This window comes from Lampetra fluviatilis, chromosome 15 (genome assembly GCF_964198595.1).
Source record: "Lampetra fluviatilis chromosome 15, kcLamFluv1.1, whole genome shotgun sequence".
Classification (NCBI taxonomy): Eukaryota; Metazoa; Chordata; class Hyperoartia; order Petromyzontiformes; family Petromyzontidae; genus Lampetra; species Lampetra fluviatilis.
In genome coordinates, this window is record NC_136289.1 from 4,110,545 (window position 1) to 4,129,956 (window position 19,412).

Below are 19,412 nucleotides of genomic sequence, written 5' to 3' on the forward strand. Positions count from 1 at the left end.
CTATGAGATCTCTTTTACCAGTGGCAAAATATAGTGGTAGGTTTTTACCCTTTTAAACTGGTACAAAACTGACACCTTTATACAAGGCATCATGTTTGCAATAACCACAACACAAGTAGTCAAAAATGCAAACAAAAAGAAGCAACTCTGATAATGATAATAATATGCACTGTCCTTGAAGTTGATTGGTCCACACCCGAGACGGCTTTCTTTAGAGCCTAGTCCCCATTGGTGTTGGACCAGATGACACCAGAAGGCGTACAACTCAAACACAGTGCAATATCAGAGTATTGAGAGCTCGGGGTAAGCATTTACACTATGAGATCTCTTTTACCAGTGGCAAAATATAGTGGTAGGTTTATACCCTTTTAAACTGGTACAAAACTGACACCTTTATACAAGGCATCATGTTTGCAATAACCACAACACAAGTAGTCAAAAATGCAAACAAAAAGAAGCAACTCTGATAATGATAATAATATGCACTGTCCTTGAAGTTGAAGTTGATTGGTCCACACCCGAGACGGCTTTCTTTAGAGCCTAGTCCTCATTATCAGAGTTGCTTCTTTTTGTTTTTTCGGTAAAGTCACGTAGGTAAAAATAAATAATAAAAATAATAGAAATAATAATAGAAATAAAACTATAAATCACGACGTTTCGGATGCAACACAAGTCTCCGTCATCAGGTGGGACCGTCACAGCTAAATTTACTGTATCACTTGATACAGTCATTTATAATTTAATTTCTATTATTATTTCTATTATTTTTATTATTTATTTTTACCTACGTGACTTTACCGAAAAAACCTAAGAGAATAAATAAATATTCGAAGCGGGCCGACGTCACGCCTGGTCAACCAATCGGAGGCGAGCGTGCCCCCCCCCGCCACCCCATCCCACTCTATGTCTCATCTGTTGTAGAATTTCAAGAGCAGAGGCCTACCGCTGAGGGCTACGATAAGGTGATGCCGAATTCTCCGCAACCCTCTCTCGATTAAAGATCAGCAGACGTCTTCGCATACGTGCGTGCAATCCCTTAGCGATTGGCGGCAAGAGTAAGCGCCAGGAGACGCGTGGGTTTGGGTAAGTGCTCTACGAACGTGTGTGGGTGCCGATTTGTGGTTGTAACCCAACCTCGCGATGTTAAACTTTGATGACAGTGCATCCGCCGATAAAGTTTGCCTTCCTTTTCCGCTAAAATCATTCTCCATACGTTCTATCGAGACCGCTTAAGTGCTATTTGCATTGTTTGTTGTTCAAAGTAAAAATTGGTAATGTAAACTTGTCGTGTTTTAATTTGCGGGCTGCCACACGGTCACCTTTACAACGCAAGGCCTTGAAACAGTTCACTCTGGAAACTCGCTTTAGAGCTCTAATTAAGTTCAAAGTGTAACGCTACGAGTTGCGGGGGATTTATAAAACTTGATTCCCAACCTCCCTCGCCCCATTCCCCGGCTCCGCAGTTGCTAAGCACGGTGGATAGGAGATGTTAACTCCCTCGCCTGATATGCAGGAGGTCGTGGGTTCGATCACCAACCCTGACGCCTGCTGCTGTATATTTGGAGTTTGTGTGTCTCTCTCTCATCATCATCACGGTGGCTAGGAGATGTTAACTACCTCGCCTGATATGCAGGAACCATGGGTTCGATCCCGACCCTGACGCCTGATATTTGGAGTTTGTGCGTTATCCACGTGGTCGCCTTGGTTTTTCTCCAGTTCCTTTGGTTTTTTATCCCTCCACATTTAGAAACCTGCGTTTTAAAGTATTTGGCTGCTATAAATTTCCGCAGTAAGCCGCTTAGTTGAGCTGTCATTCGTGGCCAGATCGCTGGAAAACAACGAATAGTTCAGTGGGCTTTGCCTAGTAAAATAAAAATAGTCAAGTTTAGTTTATACTGGTAGGAACGAAGTGGACCAGACCACCAATAGATTAATGTGTCCGTCCGTCCGTGTATCAACATCGCCCCCTACTGCAAACACTTGGCATGACCCTGTCCGACAAGATGGCCGCCCGCTCCCCCTGCGATCTGTGAACTAAACAAGATGGCCGTCGCTTCCGGCGCCTCACGGCGAAACTTTAAACTTCGCTTCAAATTTACTTTACTGAAACGCAGCACGTTTTTTAAAAAAAATTACTTTACTGAAACGCAGCACGTTTTTTTAACACGGAGACAAGAAACATTTATTAACACAGAGACGAGATACATTTAATCGCCTTATTTGTGCACGAAAAGCACAGCGCGAGGCCTAGTGCGGCAGGCTTTGCGAGGCCTACTGCGGAAAAGGCATCGCGAGGCCTACTGCAGAGAAGGCTTCGCGAGGCCTACTGCAGGGAAGGCTTCGCGAGGCCTACTGCAGAGAAGGCTTCGCGAGGCCTAGTGCAGAAGGCTTCGCTAGGTCTACTGCAGAGAAGGCTTCGCGAGGCCTAGTGCGGCAGGCTTCGCGAGGCCTACTGCAGAGAAGGCATCGCGAGGCCTACTGCAGAGAAGGCTTCGCGAGGCCTACTGCAGAGAAGGCTTCGCGAGGCCTACTGCAGAGAAGGCTTCGCGAGGCCTACTGCAGAGAAGGCTTCACGAGGCCTACTGCAGGGAAGGCTTCGCGAGGCCTACTGCAGAGAAGGCTTCGCGAGGCCTAGTGCGGCAGGCTTCGCGAGGCCTAGTGCGGCAGGCTTCGCGAGGCCTACTGCAGAGAAGGCATCGCGAGGCCTACTGCAGAGAAGGCTTCGCGAGGCCTACTGCAGGGAAGGCTTCGCGAGGCCTACTGCAGAGGCTTCGCGAGGCCTAGTGCAGAAGGCTTCGCGAGGCCTAGTGTGGCAGGCTTCGCGAGGCCTAGTGCGGCAGGCTTCGCGAGGCCTAGTGCAGAAGGTGGTGGTGGGGGTGGTGGTGGTGGGGTTGGGTGGTGGTGGGGGGGTGGTGAGGGCTGGTGGGAGGGGTGGTGTTGAGGGTGGTGTTGGGGGGTCTTTAAATCTCACAGCGTTTCTTGTCAAAACAAACACTTTTAATTAACGTTACACTAGAATACAGTAATTTTTTCTTTAACTCCTCTATACCCGGTCGATATCCCTGTACCGGTACTAAGTATTATTCCTACCAGCCCACCCCGCAGGGTCCTGTTATTTATCTCTTGACTTAAAGTTGTCGTGACTGCAGGAATTCATATTATTTGGGTCTTTTGATAAAGTCACGTAGATAGGTTCAAATTTATGAAAATAAAATAAACAAAAAACGACATTTCGATCACAACAAGCGATCGTCATCAGGATCGCTTGTGTTGTGATTCGAAACGTCGTAGTTTTTTGTTTATTTTTATTAATTTGAACCCATCTACGTGACTTTACCGAAAGACCCAAAGAATATAGTTTATTTATGTTTAGTGATTTACTTACCTTTTGCACTCCTATCGTGTTTTATATTGTTGCAACTTTCTGACCCGCCCCTGCTGGACATCTGTGATAAAGCGTTTCATAGCCCATCGGATTTCTCCAGGATAAAGATTCTGATGTAGGTTGGCATTGAGTAAGGGACTCCCCAGGTCTGCCCCTTGTTTAGTTAACACTGAACGCACGCGAACGATAGATTGTGGGTTATTTCCCACTTTTTAAAGTCATCAGCTTTCAACAAGTGTCATCACAAGCTAACATCACCACCTGTAGATGACAATCTCCGTCAACTAGGGGGGAAAAAACATGAAGGCTGAGAACATTAAGCAAAGTTAAATTGTGCAAGTTTGCTTTTGTATTGTTGCTAACACCAAACGTTTGGCTCTGTTTGCCCTGTTGGCCATGCCATTGCAACACTGGTGGAAAAAAATATCTGAATGTGAGTTCACAGCATGCACCTTTGTTTCAAAATAGCTTTTGAATTTCTTAGAAGAGTAGGTCAAAAACGTGTGGAAGAGTAGGCCAAATACCTTCTACAGGGTCTCCCCTATTCATAATAATGTTTTTTTTGGATTAGATCGCGTAAATATAAATGTGTCATTAACCCACCACCACCCGACACAGCCAATTAGTAAGATTTGTCACGTAAACAAAATGTGCCAATTAGTTACTACTTCAGCACACCGGTTATGTATTGGAGAGTAAACCAACAACATTTACAATTCAAGAGTACGACGTTTCGCTGGTGTTTACAACCAGTTTCATCGGGCGATTTGCCAGCCTGTATGTTCAACTGAGGGCCTCCCCTATCGCTTCCTGGGGCGCTCTTGACCTCCCTCTCGTGGCTGTTCTGACAGCAGTGACGTGGGGCAAGCAACGACACGGGCTGCATCTTTAACATGTCTCTGCAATGCCTCTGTTTTTTATTCATTGGCTGAGCAGGTTCATTTGTTCGCCAAGATCCCTGCTAGGTTCTGATGGGGCACTTTAGTTTTGGGATTACGACAAGAGAGGAGGACTGGGCTCAGGGCCTCGTGCTGTGCATGACTTCAGCGGATCAGTAAAATAATGGTATTCTGTTGCAAAACAAAAGGAAATATAACACTGCCAATATTTACAAGGGCTGTTGTGTCACAATTGTAACATCACAACGAAGTTATATGCAGAAAATCAGCATAGATTAACTTTGCCTTGAAATAATCCGAAGATTGTTTGCAATGTGTGATATGGGAGAAAGCTACAACGCCCCTTATAAGAAGTATCACCAACCAACCAGCATTACATCACAAGTTGGTGATCCCATAACATTTGGAAAATTGTGGAGATAAAATGTAATGCCGCATTGTGCCACAAGATGTCGTGAGAGACTTATACACGATACAATAATGTAATATATTGCCCTAACTACTGTATTACAGTAGTTGTCAGCAAAGTCTTAAATGTAACATGTCATGCAAAATAACATACAACACATGTATGTGTGTGCATGTATGCGCACACTATAGCATGCATACACTATAACAAACAGCACATGTCTATATAAACTAACTTACAACGCATGTAAATGTGTGCATATGTGCAATCGGGATAAACACTTTTTGGAAGTAAGCTTTTGAGTTCAAACCATGGATAAGGGTCGACTCGGCCAATTAGCCTGCCAAGATCGATACAATTAATGGCACTTTGTGGCGTTTCCACAGCTGGGATGGAGCTGCCTTGTTTGGGCATGGGCCATTAAATAAATTAGACTCATAATGGCAGTACTTGAAGTACAGTACATCCCGTTGTTTGTAAAAAAAAACGGAGCCATACTCACAATTGCCATAAACTTAAAAGGAAAATTAGCTTTTGGTATATCCCAACCTGTCAAAGCCTCCAATGCCTTTTTTTGCTACCCATTGTTCAGACCTTTTCTACTGTAGTGTTTCAAATTAGTTTGTCGTTTGCCCTCAAAGCTTTGAAATGACTTCACTTCACTTACAAAACCTATATTCTGAAATGTTAACTTTATAACTATTCAATTCCGTATCAGCTATGACCTGCCAAATGTCAAAACAATGCATATTATGTAAATGTGTTCCCAAGGCCTCGGGCACATCGTTCATGTTTAATATTTTCCCTTTGCAATTCATCTGTCAGTAATGGGATATTTATATTTTATGTGCACATACCCCTGTAAAACAGGTGGTGACAAGTGGGCAGTGTTTATTGAGCATTTCAGATTTGAGTGCCAGTCAGGGGATGCAATGTATCCGAGAGGCTGTCAACCGCGTAGATGAAGTGATGATATCAGCTCGTGTGTGGGTGCTGGGTGGACTATTGCGTCATAAGATCACGACAGATGGTGACGACTTAGAGATATTTTCACCCAATTTTGAATTGATCATCACTGATGATGATGAATACAAAGATATGAATGATGTGCAGTGTGTGTTATTAATGTACAAACAGGGAGTTACGTGGGTTTTGTCTGGTAGGATGGGGATGGTTTAGTTTTATTTGTATGTGTGTGGGAGATTTGTTTACGTTTCTTGTTCTTTGCACTCATGTTGTGTTGTTGTATTCTTGTTGTAACGTTCTTACCCCGTGCCCCTACTGGACATCTGTAAAAAATAAAATATTTATCGCTCATCGGGTTTCTCAAGTTTAAATAAATATTCTGATTCTAGTTGCCCACTTGTGACTGAACACCAGCCTGACACGTTGCATGAAAGTGCAGTAGTTTGTAAAGATGGATAACTGATAGGTTACTCTGGAAAACTAACTTTCTCCTGTATCAACATTCATAGCCTTGAAAGCATGTTTATTTATAATATGTATAAACTGTTATTTGGCATAAAAGTGGTTCAGGACGTAAGTCTTCATTGTTATTATACAGTATTAGGGATATACCATTGCATTGATTACTGTTCATTGTTATGCATACATTAAATCTTGTGTGTAAGAATCACATGGGGTTTTTTTTCCATTCCTATTTTGTAATGAATGGGTTCGTGTCACCTGCAGCAACATTATTTAAAATCATCAGCCTGACACGTGGTGGAGTTGAAATGTTCTACCGTTTGTATGCTCGCGCGGTGTAATGGTTCGCATACTGGACTTGCAATCCTCAGTTCACTGGTTCGATCTCCTGGTGGGCCATTAAAACACCTTCCAATATCCATCCACCTCTGTCAATAACCCAGTAGTATAAATGGATACACCACAGTCAATCGAGAGGTCATGTATGTATGTGTATGTACAATGGCGGAGCCAGGATTTTCAGGGGGGGTCAACCCCTCCTCCAGCAATGAAAAATTATAGGAGTTGTTAGTAAGTAAGGACTTGTCCCTTGCTTTTTATTCGACGCGTGTGCGGCGATGGCACAGCCATCGATCGAGAGTCAAATTCGAACCGTGTGTGATCGGCATCGCGCTCGCTGAAGGTATGCCTTCAGGGAAGTCGTGTACTCTGGTTCTTTTGGTAAAGTCACGTAGAAAGAGAAAATAATAAATTAAATAATAGCATACGACGTTTCGATTGCAACACAAGCAATCATCATCTTCCTGCAATCATCATCTTCCTGCAGGCACGAAAGCGCCAAATCAAGTTGTGTACTGTATACGCAACTGCGCACAATTCTGAGTCACTTATAACTGCTTTGCCATTACTTATTGCCAATTATGGACTCGGACTATTGTCCTATCATCTCATAGAGTCCCTGGCACGTAATACTATGCTACACAGTGGCAGTGGGGGTCGCAAAATGCCGATTTATCTATATATATAAAAGGGAAATTTGTGAATATGTGTGTCTGTTCGAAATGTTTAGCATACTTCCCGACATGCAACAAACTTGAAATTTTGCATGTGGGTAGTTTCCAGACTGTACACCATGCAAAAATTATAATAATAGATTTTTGTGTATTTTATTTTTGGAGAGGGGGGGTGGGCAATAATTGATATATTTTGCACGGGAAGTGAGCTGTGACGTCACATCTGTGATGTCACCCGCATGCGGAAGCGTTATGCAGTGTGCCTGCTGATGTCACGCATCTCCCAACCCCTCCGCGAGTAAAGTGCCATACAAATGTGTTGCAGGTCTAAGGCGTTCTTCGCACAGCATTTGTTTATTATTTGAGTCGTTTACTGCCGTACGCACCCTGAAAGTTGCGTGTGTCTGCAGAAAGCGCGTGTATGTGTACCTATGGACGCGCGCGTGTGTGTTGGGGGAGCGGTAGTGTAGTGGTTAGCACGCTGCGCTATGAACCTGGCGACCCGAGTTCGATTCCCGCTCACGGCCACCACCGGTGACGATTATTTGAACCGGTCCTGGGCCTCCCCTCGGTCGACTCGGCCTCAAACGAGTAACTGGTGTGGTGTGTGAACATCGCCACTGGGGGGAGACAAAAGCGGCCGGGCGTCGTGAATCCAAGTCCCGGGCGAAGCCGGGTAGTAAAGCTAGTTACTAATAAGCCAATTTCAAGAATGAAATTAATCAAAATGCATAAAAATCACTAAAAATGCAGAGATTTAGCACTGGAGCATTGCATCGGGAGGCAGGCTGACTGGGCGACGTACTGTATGTTTGTTTTTCCACAACCGGCGCCTCAGTCGATGTCATGCCGTATGTGCGGGTCCCACCACTGTAAATAACAACACGGGTGGCATTTGGCGACCTGCCGTAAGTGCGGATTGACGTATTGACGTAAGCCGAACCGACTCGGATTACGTAAGTCGAACATTGTTAAGTCCAGGACCGCCTGTATATATTTTTGCTTGGTTTTGTCAGGAAATTGCAGGCATAAATGGCGTCGGAAGATTTCGAATCCCAGGAGAATGAGCTGCTGGCGCTGAGTAGTATATATGGGGAGGATGTATTTCTTCGGGCTGAGACTGCTTTGGGAGGAGAGCTGCGGATCTTCTTGGATCTACCTGCAGGCTTCACTGTGCGAGGCGCACACATCAAGACAGGTGATCTTGATTCATTACACGTCTTTGCTTATCAACATCTAGCAGTTCATCAGCATTTGTTCAAGGCAGCCTGATCGCCGATTAGACACTGAATGTGCTGTGGTGGTGAGATGTTAACTACCTCACCTGGTATACAGAAGGTCATGGGTTCTATCCTGACCCTGACGCCTGTATACTTGGAGTTTGTATCTTCTCCCCATGGTCGTGTGGATTTTTCTCCGGGTCCTCCGGTTTTCCCCTGCACATTTAAAAACATGCGTTTCGAATATTTGGCTGATATAAATTTCCATGTGAATAAGCAATCTAGTTGAGCTATCATTTGTGGCGAGGTTGCTTCCAAAAAAAAGCTACATAGCTCAGTGGGGTCTTACCTGGTAAAAATGTATAGTTTAGTTTACAATGCTAAACCCAGGTCAGAGTTTGCATTGTTGAAACAATGCTGCTGAAATGATACATTCCCAGAAGGCTGTGTGGCTGATAAGATGTGTGACAAGTACTTGCATTGACTGATATGTGACAGAGACATATTGCCTGTTTATTTATTTTGTTGACAAATGAAATTTTGACTTTGAATTATACGGTCAGGTGCCAGACCTCAGAGTGCTTGACCCATAATCTGAACATTGGAAGTCGAAATCTGAGTTGTAGGTCGACTCGTACGATCACTCCTCCAGAGCCTGTAAAATAAGTTCTGATTTTTGGTTGCTATGGAAATGTAAGAATTTCCACTGCTGGGTCACAGCCGTAAGTGAAAATGTCCATTGCGTCACTTACTTCCTCATTTGAGCAGGAAGACAATTTGACTTGCCTTGATACAGCTCCCATTAAGGATAGGCAACTCATAATTGATTATATCATACAATTTACATATGTTAACATACAAATGCGACTACAATTGTACAAAAAGTGGGGTGGGAGGGGGCATATGCACCTTTTTGGACCTAGGATTATCTTTTGTTCACACATAGGTCCTACTTTCAGCACTGAGCATGTGAACATTTTTGCAGAAAATAATTGCTATGAACTTTAGGACACTGAATGACTTGATAGAGCACAACATATTATGACAGGTAAATTGTTCTGTTCTTTCAGAGGTGGATGGATGGCTAGGTGTGATGATAATAACTATGTCACAGCATTGAGCCAGAAATCCTGAGATACAGGTTTTTAACCCAATGGGGTCACCCAAGCTTGCAAAAAAGGCCATATTTGGTGGGCAAATGGACTTCATAGCCCGCTTGCCAATGACTCCACAGTTTGTTTATTCCTCTTAGAAGTTTGGAGGGTACAGTGGATGACAGTTCCTCTTTTGGACAATCACTTTTGATTCACCTCAAAGTTGTCCTTATTCCGATTTAAAGCTTTCGTGACTGCAGGAATTCATATTCTTGTTTTTTTCGGTAAAGTCACGTAGAAGGGAAATAATACAAAATAAAACAATACAAATTATCACGACGTTTCGATTGCAACACAAGCAATCATTATCAGGTGTGAAAACTACAGCAAGGAAATTCCACTTCAGCTAAAAAAAATCTTGCTGTAGTTTTCACACCTGATGATGATTCTTTGTGTTGCAATCGAAACGTCGTGAGAATTTTTATTGTTTTATTTTTATTATTTTTTTAGATTTCCCTTCTACGTGACTTTACCGAAATAACCAAGAATATAGTCCATATTCATTTAACCCTGAAGGAATGATACATTGAGTCATCCTGTGAAAACCTTCAGCCTGTGAGTTGTGCACTTTACACCGGGTGGAAACAATGCATGGTAGTGATAGGGATATTATTACATTATGTAATATTTTGGAGAAACAAATCAAATACTACACGCATACCCATTTCATCTCATCCACACTTTGTTCAACCAACAGTCTGCATGTCAACACAGTTCTATTTCTGCTCATTCCCTTGAATTTCTCAACATTGTGTATCGTAATTCCCTCCCAATCATCTCTTTCGCAAGTTCTGATAACCTTGCGCAACCCAATAAATGTTTTAACTCTTCTCTATGACAGCTTGAACAGTGTTGGTTTACTCAGTGCTTGAAAATGTGTGGCCTGCACTCGGGGACCATGATAACAATTTTACGAGGGATTTTGTTTTGTTTTTTAAAATAGTATGAATGCTCACCATAATAAATGTTAAAAAGTGATTTGGAGACCAGTAACTGTTAATGATTTCATCGTAGTTATAGCACGTGGTTTCATTCCTGAGGTAATTTTGGCATCTTGCACAATTTTGCTGATTGGCATTTGTGTTTTTTTGATTGGTCACTCAAAATGATGTTTATCACGTGCTTTAGTGACCATTTGTATTTGCTGAGCAAAAAAAAGCACATTAATTTATACTGTAATATATTTGTCAATTTAGTATATGGGTTATGCATATGTAATATAATATGAGTACATTTATTTTGGCTGGTTGTGAGTCCAAGTATCAGCGAAAGTTGATGGAGTGCATCATTCTGCCTGGCTAAATATAATAATTACCACTTTGTAGGAAGCCTAAAGTCGTACTTGGAAGTCTGAGCACTGTATTTGGAATATATAATTTCCACTGCAAACTCAAAGCCATTTATAGAGATTGCATAATAGTCCCTTGTCCCAGATTCATACATTTTACTTTTTATTGACTATTAGTCTCCTAATTGGTTATTTCATTTAAAATGTGTCCACATTTTTGGTTCTTAAAAGTTTTGTATCTTTCAAGTGCAACAACCCATATCTCCATGAAGTGTTTATAGGGTTGTGCACACAGTCAGGTATATTTTGCCTGCTCTGCATTGGACTCTACAAATGGAACATGTATTATTTTATGTTTTCTTTCATGTTTTATGATTATTACTCCAGTTATTGTACTCATTGTTAAGATTGGAAAAAAAAGTATATACCTTTTTACTGCATCGACTGAGATGAAAGGAAGACATTGACAATTTGGACACAAGAGTGTTAAATCACATATTGGTTTGAATAACATCTGAAATATACCGGAGAGGTTTTCCTAATACACTTGATAACCACCATTTTACGACAACAGTTATCCATTTTTCTTTGGAATGATGATTTTGCTTTCAGAGTATAATATTTAAACATCCTCATAATTGTTTGGACATATGTATGTTGAGCTTCTTTCGCACCGTACATAGCCAACCGTGCTAATCGGAGGTGCGGAGGAAGGACAACAAACTAAATACAAAAAGCAGTTAAAAAGAAATTAGTTTTAAATCTAGCTTGTAGGTTATTGTACAAATAGCTATGACAGCGAATGTAATAGAAGTTACCACTATACGATGTTAAAGCTAGTGTTTATTGTGAACAAAGTTGATGGGCACATGCCCTAATGGAATGCAATGTACACATGTGGCTGTCCATGATGAAACCACAATGACGGCGTTGTGCAGGCAGCGGAGGTACTGGGCCGGGTGAATGCGTTGTGGTGCAGCATCTTCCTCCACTGGTGATGAATTTTGAGCTGCCTTCCGACTACCCTTCAACATCTCCTCCACAGTTCACAATATCCTGCAAATGGCTGTCGCGTGAGCAGGTCAGATGTTCGAGGATTTACACGTATATCGTTTAGCCTTCCCATTTGTAATTTAGTTATTCAGTTGGTGAGACCGTGAGGAATACCGATGATTTGGGGAAGCCATTATCCAGCAGTGGATAGAGCATGGCTGCTGTTGATGATGATTGCTGTCATGGGAGGGAGTAGTTGTGTAATGGTCAATATGCTGTGCTGTCGACCTCAGTTTGATTCCTGGCCAAAGCTAACATAGGTGGCAAATGTGTCTGAACTGGTCCTGTGCATCCCATCTGCAATCCACAAAGACTAGAGGGGTGAAGTATGGTTAAACAACCCCCATGAATAATATGGCATGGAGATGCCTTCATCCATACACTGGATTGACAAAGGGATGAAATTTCGATTTAAAGCTTTCGTGACTGCAGGGATTCATCTTCTTGGTTCTTTCGGTAAAGTCACGTAGAAGGGAAGTAATAAAATAATAAAAATAAAACATAATAAAATAATTCTCACGACGTTTCGGCCACAACGCAAGCAGCCGTCCTCAGGTGAAAACCAGGTCTGTCGAGGCGACAGCGTCTGAATGAAACAGCACACGTGCTTGGAGCATATATATAAGCTGGGTTGGAAGGGGGGAAAAGGGCGCCTTGACAAAATAATTTGCATATCAAGAGGAAATTAGCATATTTATGGGAAATGCAGGTATGTGATTAGTACTACTTATGCCCGTGCATTATGTGTAATGCTCAATGCCCTCCCTTTGATGCTGCTAATCTTGCATAATGCACGGGCGTAAGTAGTACTAATCACATACCTGCATTTCCCATAAATATGCTAAATTCATCTTGATATGCAAATTATTTTGTCAAGGCGCCCTTTCCCCCCTTTCCAACACAGCTTATATATATGCTCCAAGCACGTGTGCTGTTTCATTCAGACCCTGTCGCCTCGACAGACCTGGTTTTCACCTGAGGACGGCTGCTTGCGTTGTGGCCGAAACGTCATGAGAATTATTTTATTATGTTTTATTATTTTATTACTTCCCTTCTATGTTACTTTACCGAAAGAACCAAGAAAAGGGATGAAAGTTATTTTAATTAGTATAATTATTATTGGTGTCATCTAATTTTCATGACAACATTTCAATGCGTGACTATTGCAGAGAGCAGAGGATCAACTTGTGTCAGATTGAACAATGACAATAAATAAATACTTCTGAAGTCAATTTATTAAGCATTTTATTCTACACACATCTTGTTATATGCCATGCAAAGATCATTGTTAATAACTGGATAATGCCAAGTTAGGTTGATATCCTATACGTGAGTACCTAGTTCAATCTCAGCAGTGTGAGCCCTGCGCTCTGGCATGGTATTAGCCCCCCTGGGCAACCCGGCCACCTCCAAGATTTTCAAGTTTGAATGTCTTATGTCAGCAGTAACTATGGCAATGCAAATGTCATCACAGCTTTTGTTTGTTTGGTTCGTTTGTAAAATAAAATAAAAAATTTGGTAGTCAAGATTTTCTTATTATAACAAACACTGATATTGCAAATAAATCAATTGTGGGAAATGTTGATTCATGTTGTTGTGGATGTGGTGAGCACACATAAATACTTTGTTGTGTATCTAGAGGGGACAGTGAAAATATATTGATAAACGGTCAAAATGCTCAATGCCTTTGTTTTTTGGTGGTGCTCATCTCCATTGCGATCCCTGGGCCTCTGATTAAACTCTCAAAACCACTATTCACTTCCCACAGAGTTATTGTCATTTAATCAACCTCACACAGATGGTGGACTGAGTCCCTGACAAACATTTTAACTTTTTACTTGTAAAAACAAACCAAAAAGTCAAATGGTCCTAATTTAGTCGTATTTCTAGACCCTACTTCAATGTAATGTGCTTATTAGAATAACTCGCGTGAAAATTTGTGATAGATCATGGGTTTGCAGTACTTTTTCATATTTTTGGTAATAAGAATACAATGGCATTCATTATTTCATGTGTTTGTGATCATCCTTAATTTCAACCAGTTGATGTTCCATTACAGTATATTTATTTTAGAAGGGTAGTAAATATAACTGTAATTATATGTTTCACTTCGTAATATTATATTTAACATTTCCATTTCATTGGCTGCTCTTTCTATGAATTAAGTAGTTATCGCCACATGTTTGCTTGTTTCCTTGTACAGTTATCATGGCTTTGCCACACAATGGATGAGCTATGGCAGGAAAACAGAGGCATGGAAATCTTGTATACTTGGTCGCAGTTCTTGAAGGAAGACACATTGGATTTTCTCAGAATTGCTCCACCCCTGGAAGTCAAGTCCATCGCCAGTGGAACGACACGCAAGCGTGATCATGGCAAGACGGTCAGGGCAGAAGCGGAGCCCGAGGACCTCGTCAAAACCGCAGCAGTCGACGGTGGGCGAGCGGGTCTATCGCAGCCTCCAGCAGCGCACGGTGAGGCGAAGCAGCACAAACGGGTTCCCGGCGACGTGAGACCGCTGGACCCACGGGCCATCCAGACCTGCGAGTCCTGGTCCTCACTGTATGGTGAGCTGCTGGACTACGACCAGGCGCAGAGGCAGAAAGTGTTCTCCGCCCGCGTGTTCAACTGTCACATCTGCCTGTGCGAAAAGCTGGGCTCGTCATGCGTGAACCTGAGCGGCTGCGAGCACGTGTACTGCCGCGACTGCCTGAGTGCCTACTTCCAGCTGCAGATACAGGAGGGCAATGTGCACAGCCTCACCTGCCCAGAGCCCAAGTGCCAGACAGCTGCTACCCCATCTCAGGCAAGTAATGGGATGGAACTTCATTTAAATGTGGTATTTGCCCCTTTAAAATTGCTTGCTCAAGCCTCGATTAGAGGGAGCTCTAGAGAACCCCACTAGAGGGTATTTGGCCTCTTCCACAGTGGTCCGACGTCTTTGAAAATGTGGGAGTGCCCGCACTTAAACCCTGCCACACCAAATGTCGATTTATTGATGTGTTTTTGCTATAACGCAATTCTTCCATTCGGGAACGCTTTTTGCACAGCGCGGAATGCGTCTATTATAATTTGGAACGCGCACCCTTAAAGCGAGGTTTCTGACTAATTTTTTGAGCTGGGCGACTGAGCGGTACGATACAGTTCGTGGAATGATACGGTCACGCGGAGGCGTACCCTCAGTTATTCCACTATAGCGTGCGCATAGTACATTGTATCTCGCCAAATTTTATTGTCACATTTTCATGGGGGCATTCTTTTTGCTTCGCACGTTTTTTTGCGCTTAACGCCACATTTCAAGAACGCATCTACCATGTTAAACGAGGAATGCAACTTTAATGTACCCATTTATACTGCTTGGTGGACAGAGGTGGAAGGGATTTGAGAAATATTTCCATTGTTTCAACGACCATACTTGGATATTGCATTTATTGTTAAAAAACACACAGGCTTCCATTTAAGTTTGTGGATATTTATTGTGCTCCATAAATCAAGAGACACTGCAGAATGTTACGGTTTCAAATCCTGGTCTCCATCTCCACTAATATCCTCCTGAGCCAGTGGTGGAATTTATGTTTTCATATGGCAACGGATAACTATGTATATGGGATTCACTGTTGAATTCCACATTGTGGTCCCAATTTTATTGACCCGAGAAGTATAATGGACTTCGTCAAACCTTGACTGAAACTTTAAATGGCAACCTTTTTGAAAGTGTGAGTTGAGCACTCGGATGTTGCAAAGCCGTTCTGGCAAAATTCCTAAGTGGTGTGTTGTGTTCATTGCACAGGTGAGAGAGCTGGTGGGAGAGGAGCTGTTCTCTCGCTACGACCGCCTGCTGCTCCAGTCCAGCCTCGACCTCATGGCTGACGTGGTGTACTGCCCGCGCATGAGCTGCCAGACCCCTGTGCTGCTGGAGCCTAACAAAACCATGGGCCATTGCCCCCAGTGTAAATTTGCCTTCTGCAATGTGTGCAGGCACGCCTACCACGGCATCTCGGCCTGCATCATTAAATCAGGTGTGTACACATTGTTTCTTTTGCATGTCATCCGTCATTTGAGTGGGTGTACCCAGGTCATTCGGTCTGTTATGAATGTCAGCAAATGCTATATGGTTTTTAAGGGTACCTTGCACTTGAGAACAAAAAATTGTCGAACAAAAATATTTTTTAGATTGCAGATTATTGTAGACTCAACTCAAGGTCAAAGTGTCTGCTCAAGAGTGTTGGGGTGGCTCTTGCAGGCCTGCAACTAGTGTTGATATTGGCCTGTAATTTTTGTGGTCGTCTTGTAGAGCCACCTTTTAGAAGAGGACAAACGGAAGGAGTTCTCCATTCCTGGTGTACTGAAGTTTCCTTGAGCGATAAGTTATATAAGATGGACAGGAGGTGTATCGATTGTCTTGAGTGAGGCGAGTTGGCTTAGCATGTCAGCACTGTGATGGTATGGTAATTAAAAGCTTGGGGTAGATTACCATTACTACATAAACGTGGTGAGGCTTTAGATGGGACAGATACATTTTCTAGATTGCATGCAGAACATTTTGGCTGAAGGCTTGTAGATGGCCATTTGGATGTCAACTGTTTTTTCGAGTGCCTTATGGAATGGTGCTATGATGATTTCCAAGTATGACGACTTGAGAGAATTTTACATAGCATAAGTCAACAGTACATCCAATAGAGGTTCGTTCCTCATTTTATCTACTTTTGAGCTCGTTGCTGAGTCGATTAGCTGAGTGAGGTTGAACCAATTAACAAAGGTTTGAACCTCATCTGGTGGGTTGAGCCAATTCCATTTTAAATCTCTAATAATTACTCATTCTTTCCTGGTGAGTGACTCTAATCTTTCTAAACTCTGCAATGGCGGTAGCTGGATTAGCCAGCTCTGGTGGTCTATAGCCACACATTAAAGGAAGGATTTGGTTGCCAGCTAAAGTGGCATTTATGATGACTACTTGTACATAACCTTTTATTCGTAACAGAATGGGTTTGAGAGGATGGTGTTTTATTGTGGGTGTAAATAGCTATGCCACCACCTCTTGGACTGCTATCTAGATGAAATAGAGTATAGTTACTCATTTATATCGTGTTTATTACAAATGAGGAGTGATATCTGGACAAAGGTGATGAAATTGTCGTTTAAATTGGTCAAATTTGCACAATTACCCTCTTATGTTTACGTGGACAATCCAGAAGCCTGTTCTGTTTGCAAATTCACCAGAATTAAGATATGACATATACAGAATAATTCAGAATTGAGATGGGATTTAACCTCGATTCCACCCAGTATTAGCAACATAACCAGACATTTACAGAGCAGATTATTTGAGAGGGGTAAAGGATAGCTTTTTAATGATGGGTGGCAGGTAGGAGAGGTTCTAAGGAAAGACAATAATGAGAGGAAAGTGGAAGAGGGAAAAATAAGGGACTTGACACTCCATGCAGAGGGACACTTTTGGGTAGGGTGGGGGAAAGGGGTGGGATGATGTAGTGGATGTGCAGAATGGGAGGGAGGGTGTGTAAGAAGGGTGGCATTTAACAGAAGGTGTCGAGAGGGGAGTTAATGAGAGACATTGCACATAGATAACTCCAACACACCAACAGTCTAGTTAGGTTTGATTGTCTCATATGATTGCAAATAGGCAGTACAGAAAGGGAGCAGCAGGCACTCAGGGAGGAGCAGCTCAGGCTGACCCAGAGAGTAGCAGCTCATTAGCACAACCACTCTGACAGTCCATCATTGTTCCAGATCTGATCAAATGTGAGGTTGCTTATTCTCCTCTGCTACCCCCATTGTGCTGGAACTCCTTCACCTTGTGCCATTCAAGCTGCCAACCTTCTGCTCCTATTCAAGTCCAGGCTCAATGCTTTGCTCTTATCTATCGGCCATGATTCTCTTCTACAAAAAATACCTATATCTCATATATACGCAGATTTATTTTTCAGCTCCTTCCACCCCCGCGTGATGTAAATGTCCCACTATTTTGTGCAGTGGCTTGAGATGTAGTTGCATTTCATTGCTATAATATAGGGTTTTTAACTTGCAGGTTGTCTGATTGTGAGTTGAATGTACTCACAACAGTGCCCCCTAACATGAATTAATGTCAGCTCTTAAATTTAATTTCAGACGCATGTTCATGGTTAACAGGCTCGACGCTGAACTGAAAAGCAATTAGCCATGTATACAATTGCACACCTGTACTCAAAATGGCTGTATTTACAAGGTGTTTTGAAGTGACATGCATTATGTTGTCGGCCACATGAGTAGGTTTTATTGGTTATCGCAGGAGGCATGTGAGTCACAAGGTTGAATATTTACCATGCGGGGCAGTGACATGGCAGAGCGTTCACGCATTTTCTGTTTGTTCCAAAGGTTTGTGGTTCAAGTGCCTGGGCGCTAAGGTGTATTGACCATAAATGATGCGCCGTTTGCATCACAGCGGATGTTAATGATCCTGTGACGTTCGGAAAAATATCGGCCACGTATACTGGGGGTCCAAATAAAAATAATTATTTACCCATTAGTTGAAAACAAATATCAACATTGCCCCCCGACTGGCAGACTTATGCCCACTTGCAGGCTGGTGCTGTGTTCGCCTTGTGTACGTTGTAACAAATAAGTAGGCAGCATAGTATCTACATTAGGGTGAATTTAAGTTGTGCTTATTCGTTTACCTGAATGAAACCAGTAGGCACATAGATGGGATTTTCCTTGCTGACACTGCTAAATAAAGTATTTCTTGTGCATAAAACGTGACAAATATGTACAAAATACTAGTTTCTTTCAAAGAGTCCAACACACATTCCTGTCTCACAAAGATATTTGAAAGTATTTGCTGAGTTTTATATTGCCGTACTGCGCAATGGGCTATATTGCTGTTTTGAAACATTTGTTCTCGACAGCACTTAAATGTCATGTGTTAATATTTTAACACGCTTGAAGGTTACACACGGTATATATTGCTGCTTACACATGTGCTTGCTGCTTTGTGCCAGCACCCGTGTTTCCAAGATTCAATGAAGGTGGGAAAAAGATTATATAATACGATTCCTGTAGACATCTACAAGATCTCATGAAAGATTTTCAGTCCTTTGTCATGCACTGCTATATGAATGCCTCCCCATGCGTTGTTGGTTGTGGATTGTTGCTTGATCATCCTTAACCAGGCGGGTTGATAAAGGTGGAGACCCAAGATCTGTTCAGATATCACTTGCCACTTATGTTAGATGGTCGGCAGGTTCATAGCGCAAGGTGCTAACCAACCCAACATAATAATACTATTCAACGATGGCATTTGTTCCATTGACGACTCTGAGCCAGCGGTAGAAATTCCACGTTCCCACGATGGGAGGCCAGTTTCTCCAAAGGATGACCACTGTTGACTTGGCGGCACAAAGTGATACTTAATCCGATACAGATGATGGACTGATCAATTCCCAACAGGGACGAATTCACAACCATCCAAACTGTGGTGTTTTCTCTATACATGTGTAGTGACTGTGATTGTCACTGTGGTGCCGGGCTTACGAAGCCACGGCGGATGATGTGTTGTCATTATGGGCA

The 19,412-nt window shown here is 42.5% G+C and overlaps 1 protein-coding gene across 2 annotated transcripts in view; it reads left to right on the forward strand.

The window, feature by feature from the left end:
• The first annotated feature begins 904 nt into the window (after window positions 1-904).
• The window catches only part of RNF14 (ring finger protein 14), a 28,838-nt gene continuing 10,330 nt past the window's right edge, over window positions 905-19,412 (forward strand). Inside the window, exons 1-5 of one of the 2 annotated variants that reach the window (XM_078862982.1) lie at window positions 905-1,083; window positions 8,151-8,332; window positions 11,735-11,877; window positions 14,053-14,655; window positions 15,640-15,868. In XM_078862982.1, the coding sequence (XP_078719108.1) occupies window positions 8,167-8,332; window positions 11,735-11,877; window positions 14,053-14,655; window positions 15,640-15,868 (1,141 nt within the window). In that variant the 5' untranslated portion in view covers window positions 905-1,083; window positions 8,151-8,166. The remainder of the gene's footprint in view (window positions 1,084-8,150; window positions 8,333-11,734; window positions 11,878-14,052; window positions 14,656-15,639; window positions 15,869-19,412) is intronic. The other variant, XM_078862983.1, reaches the window with a different exon arrangement.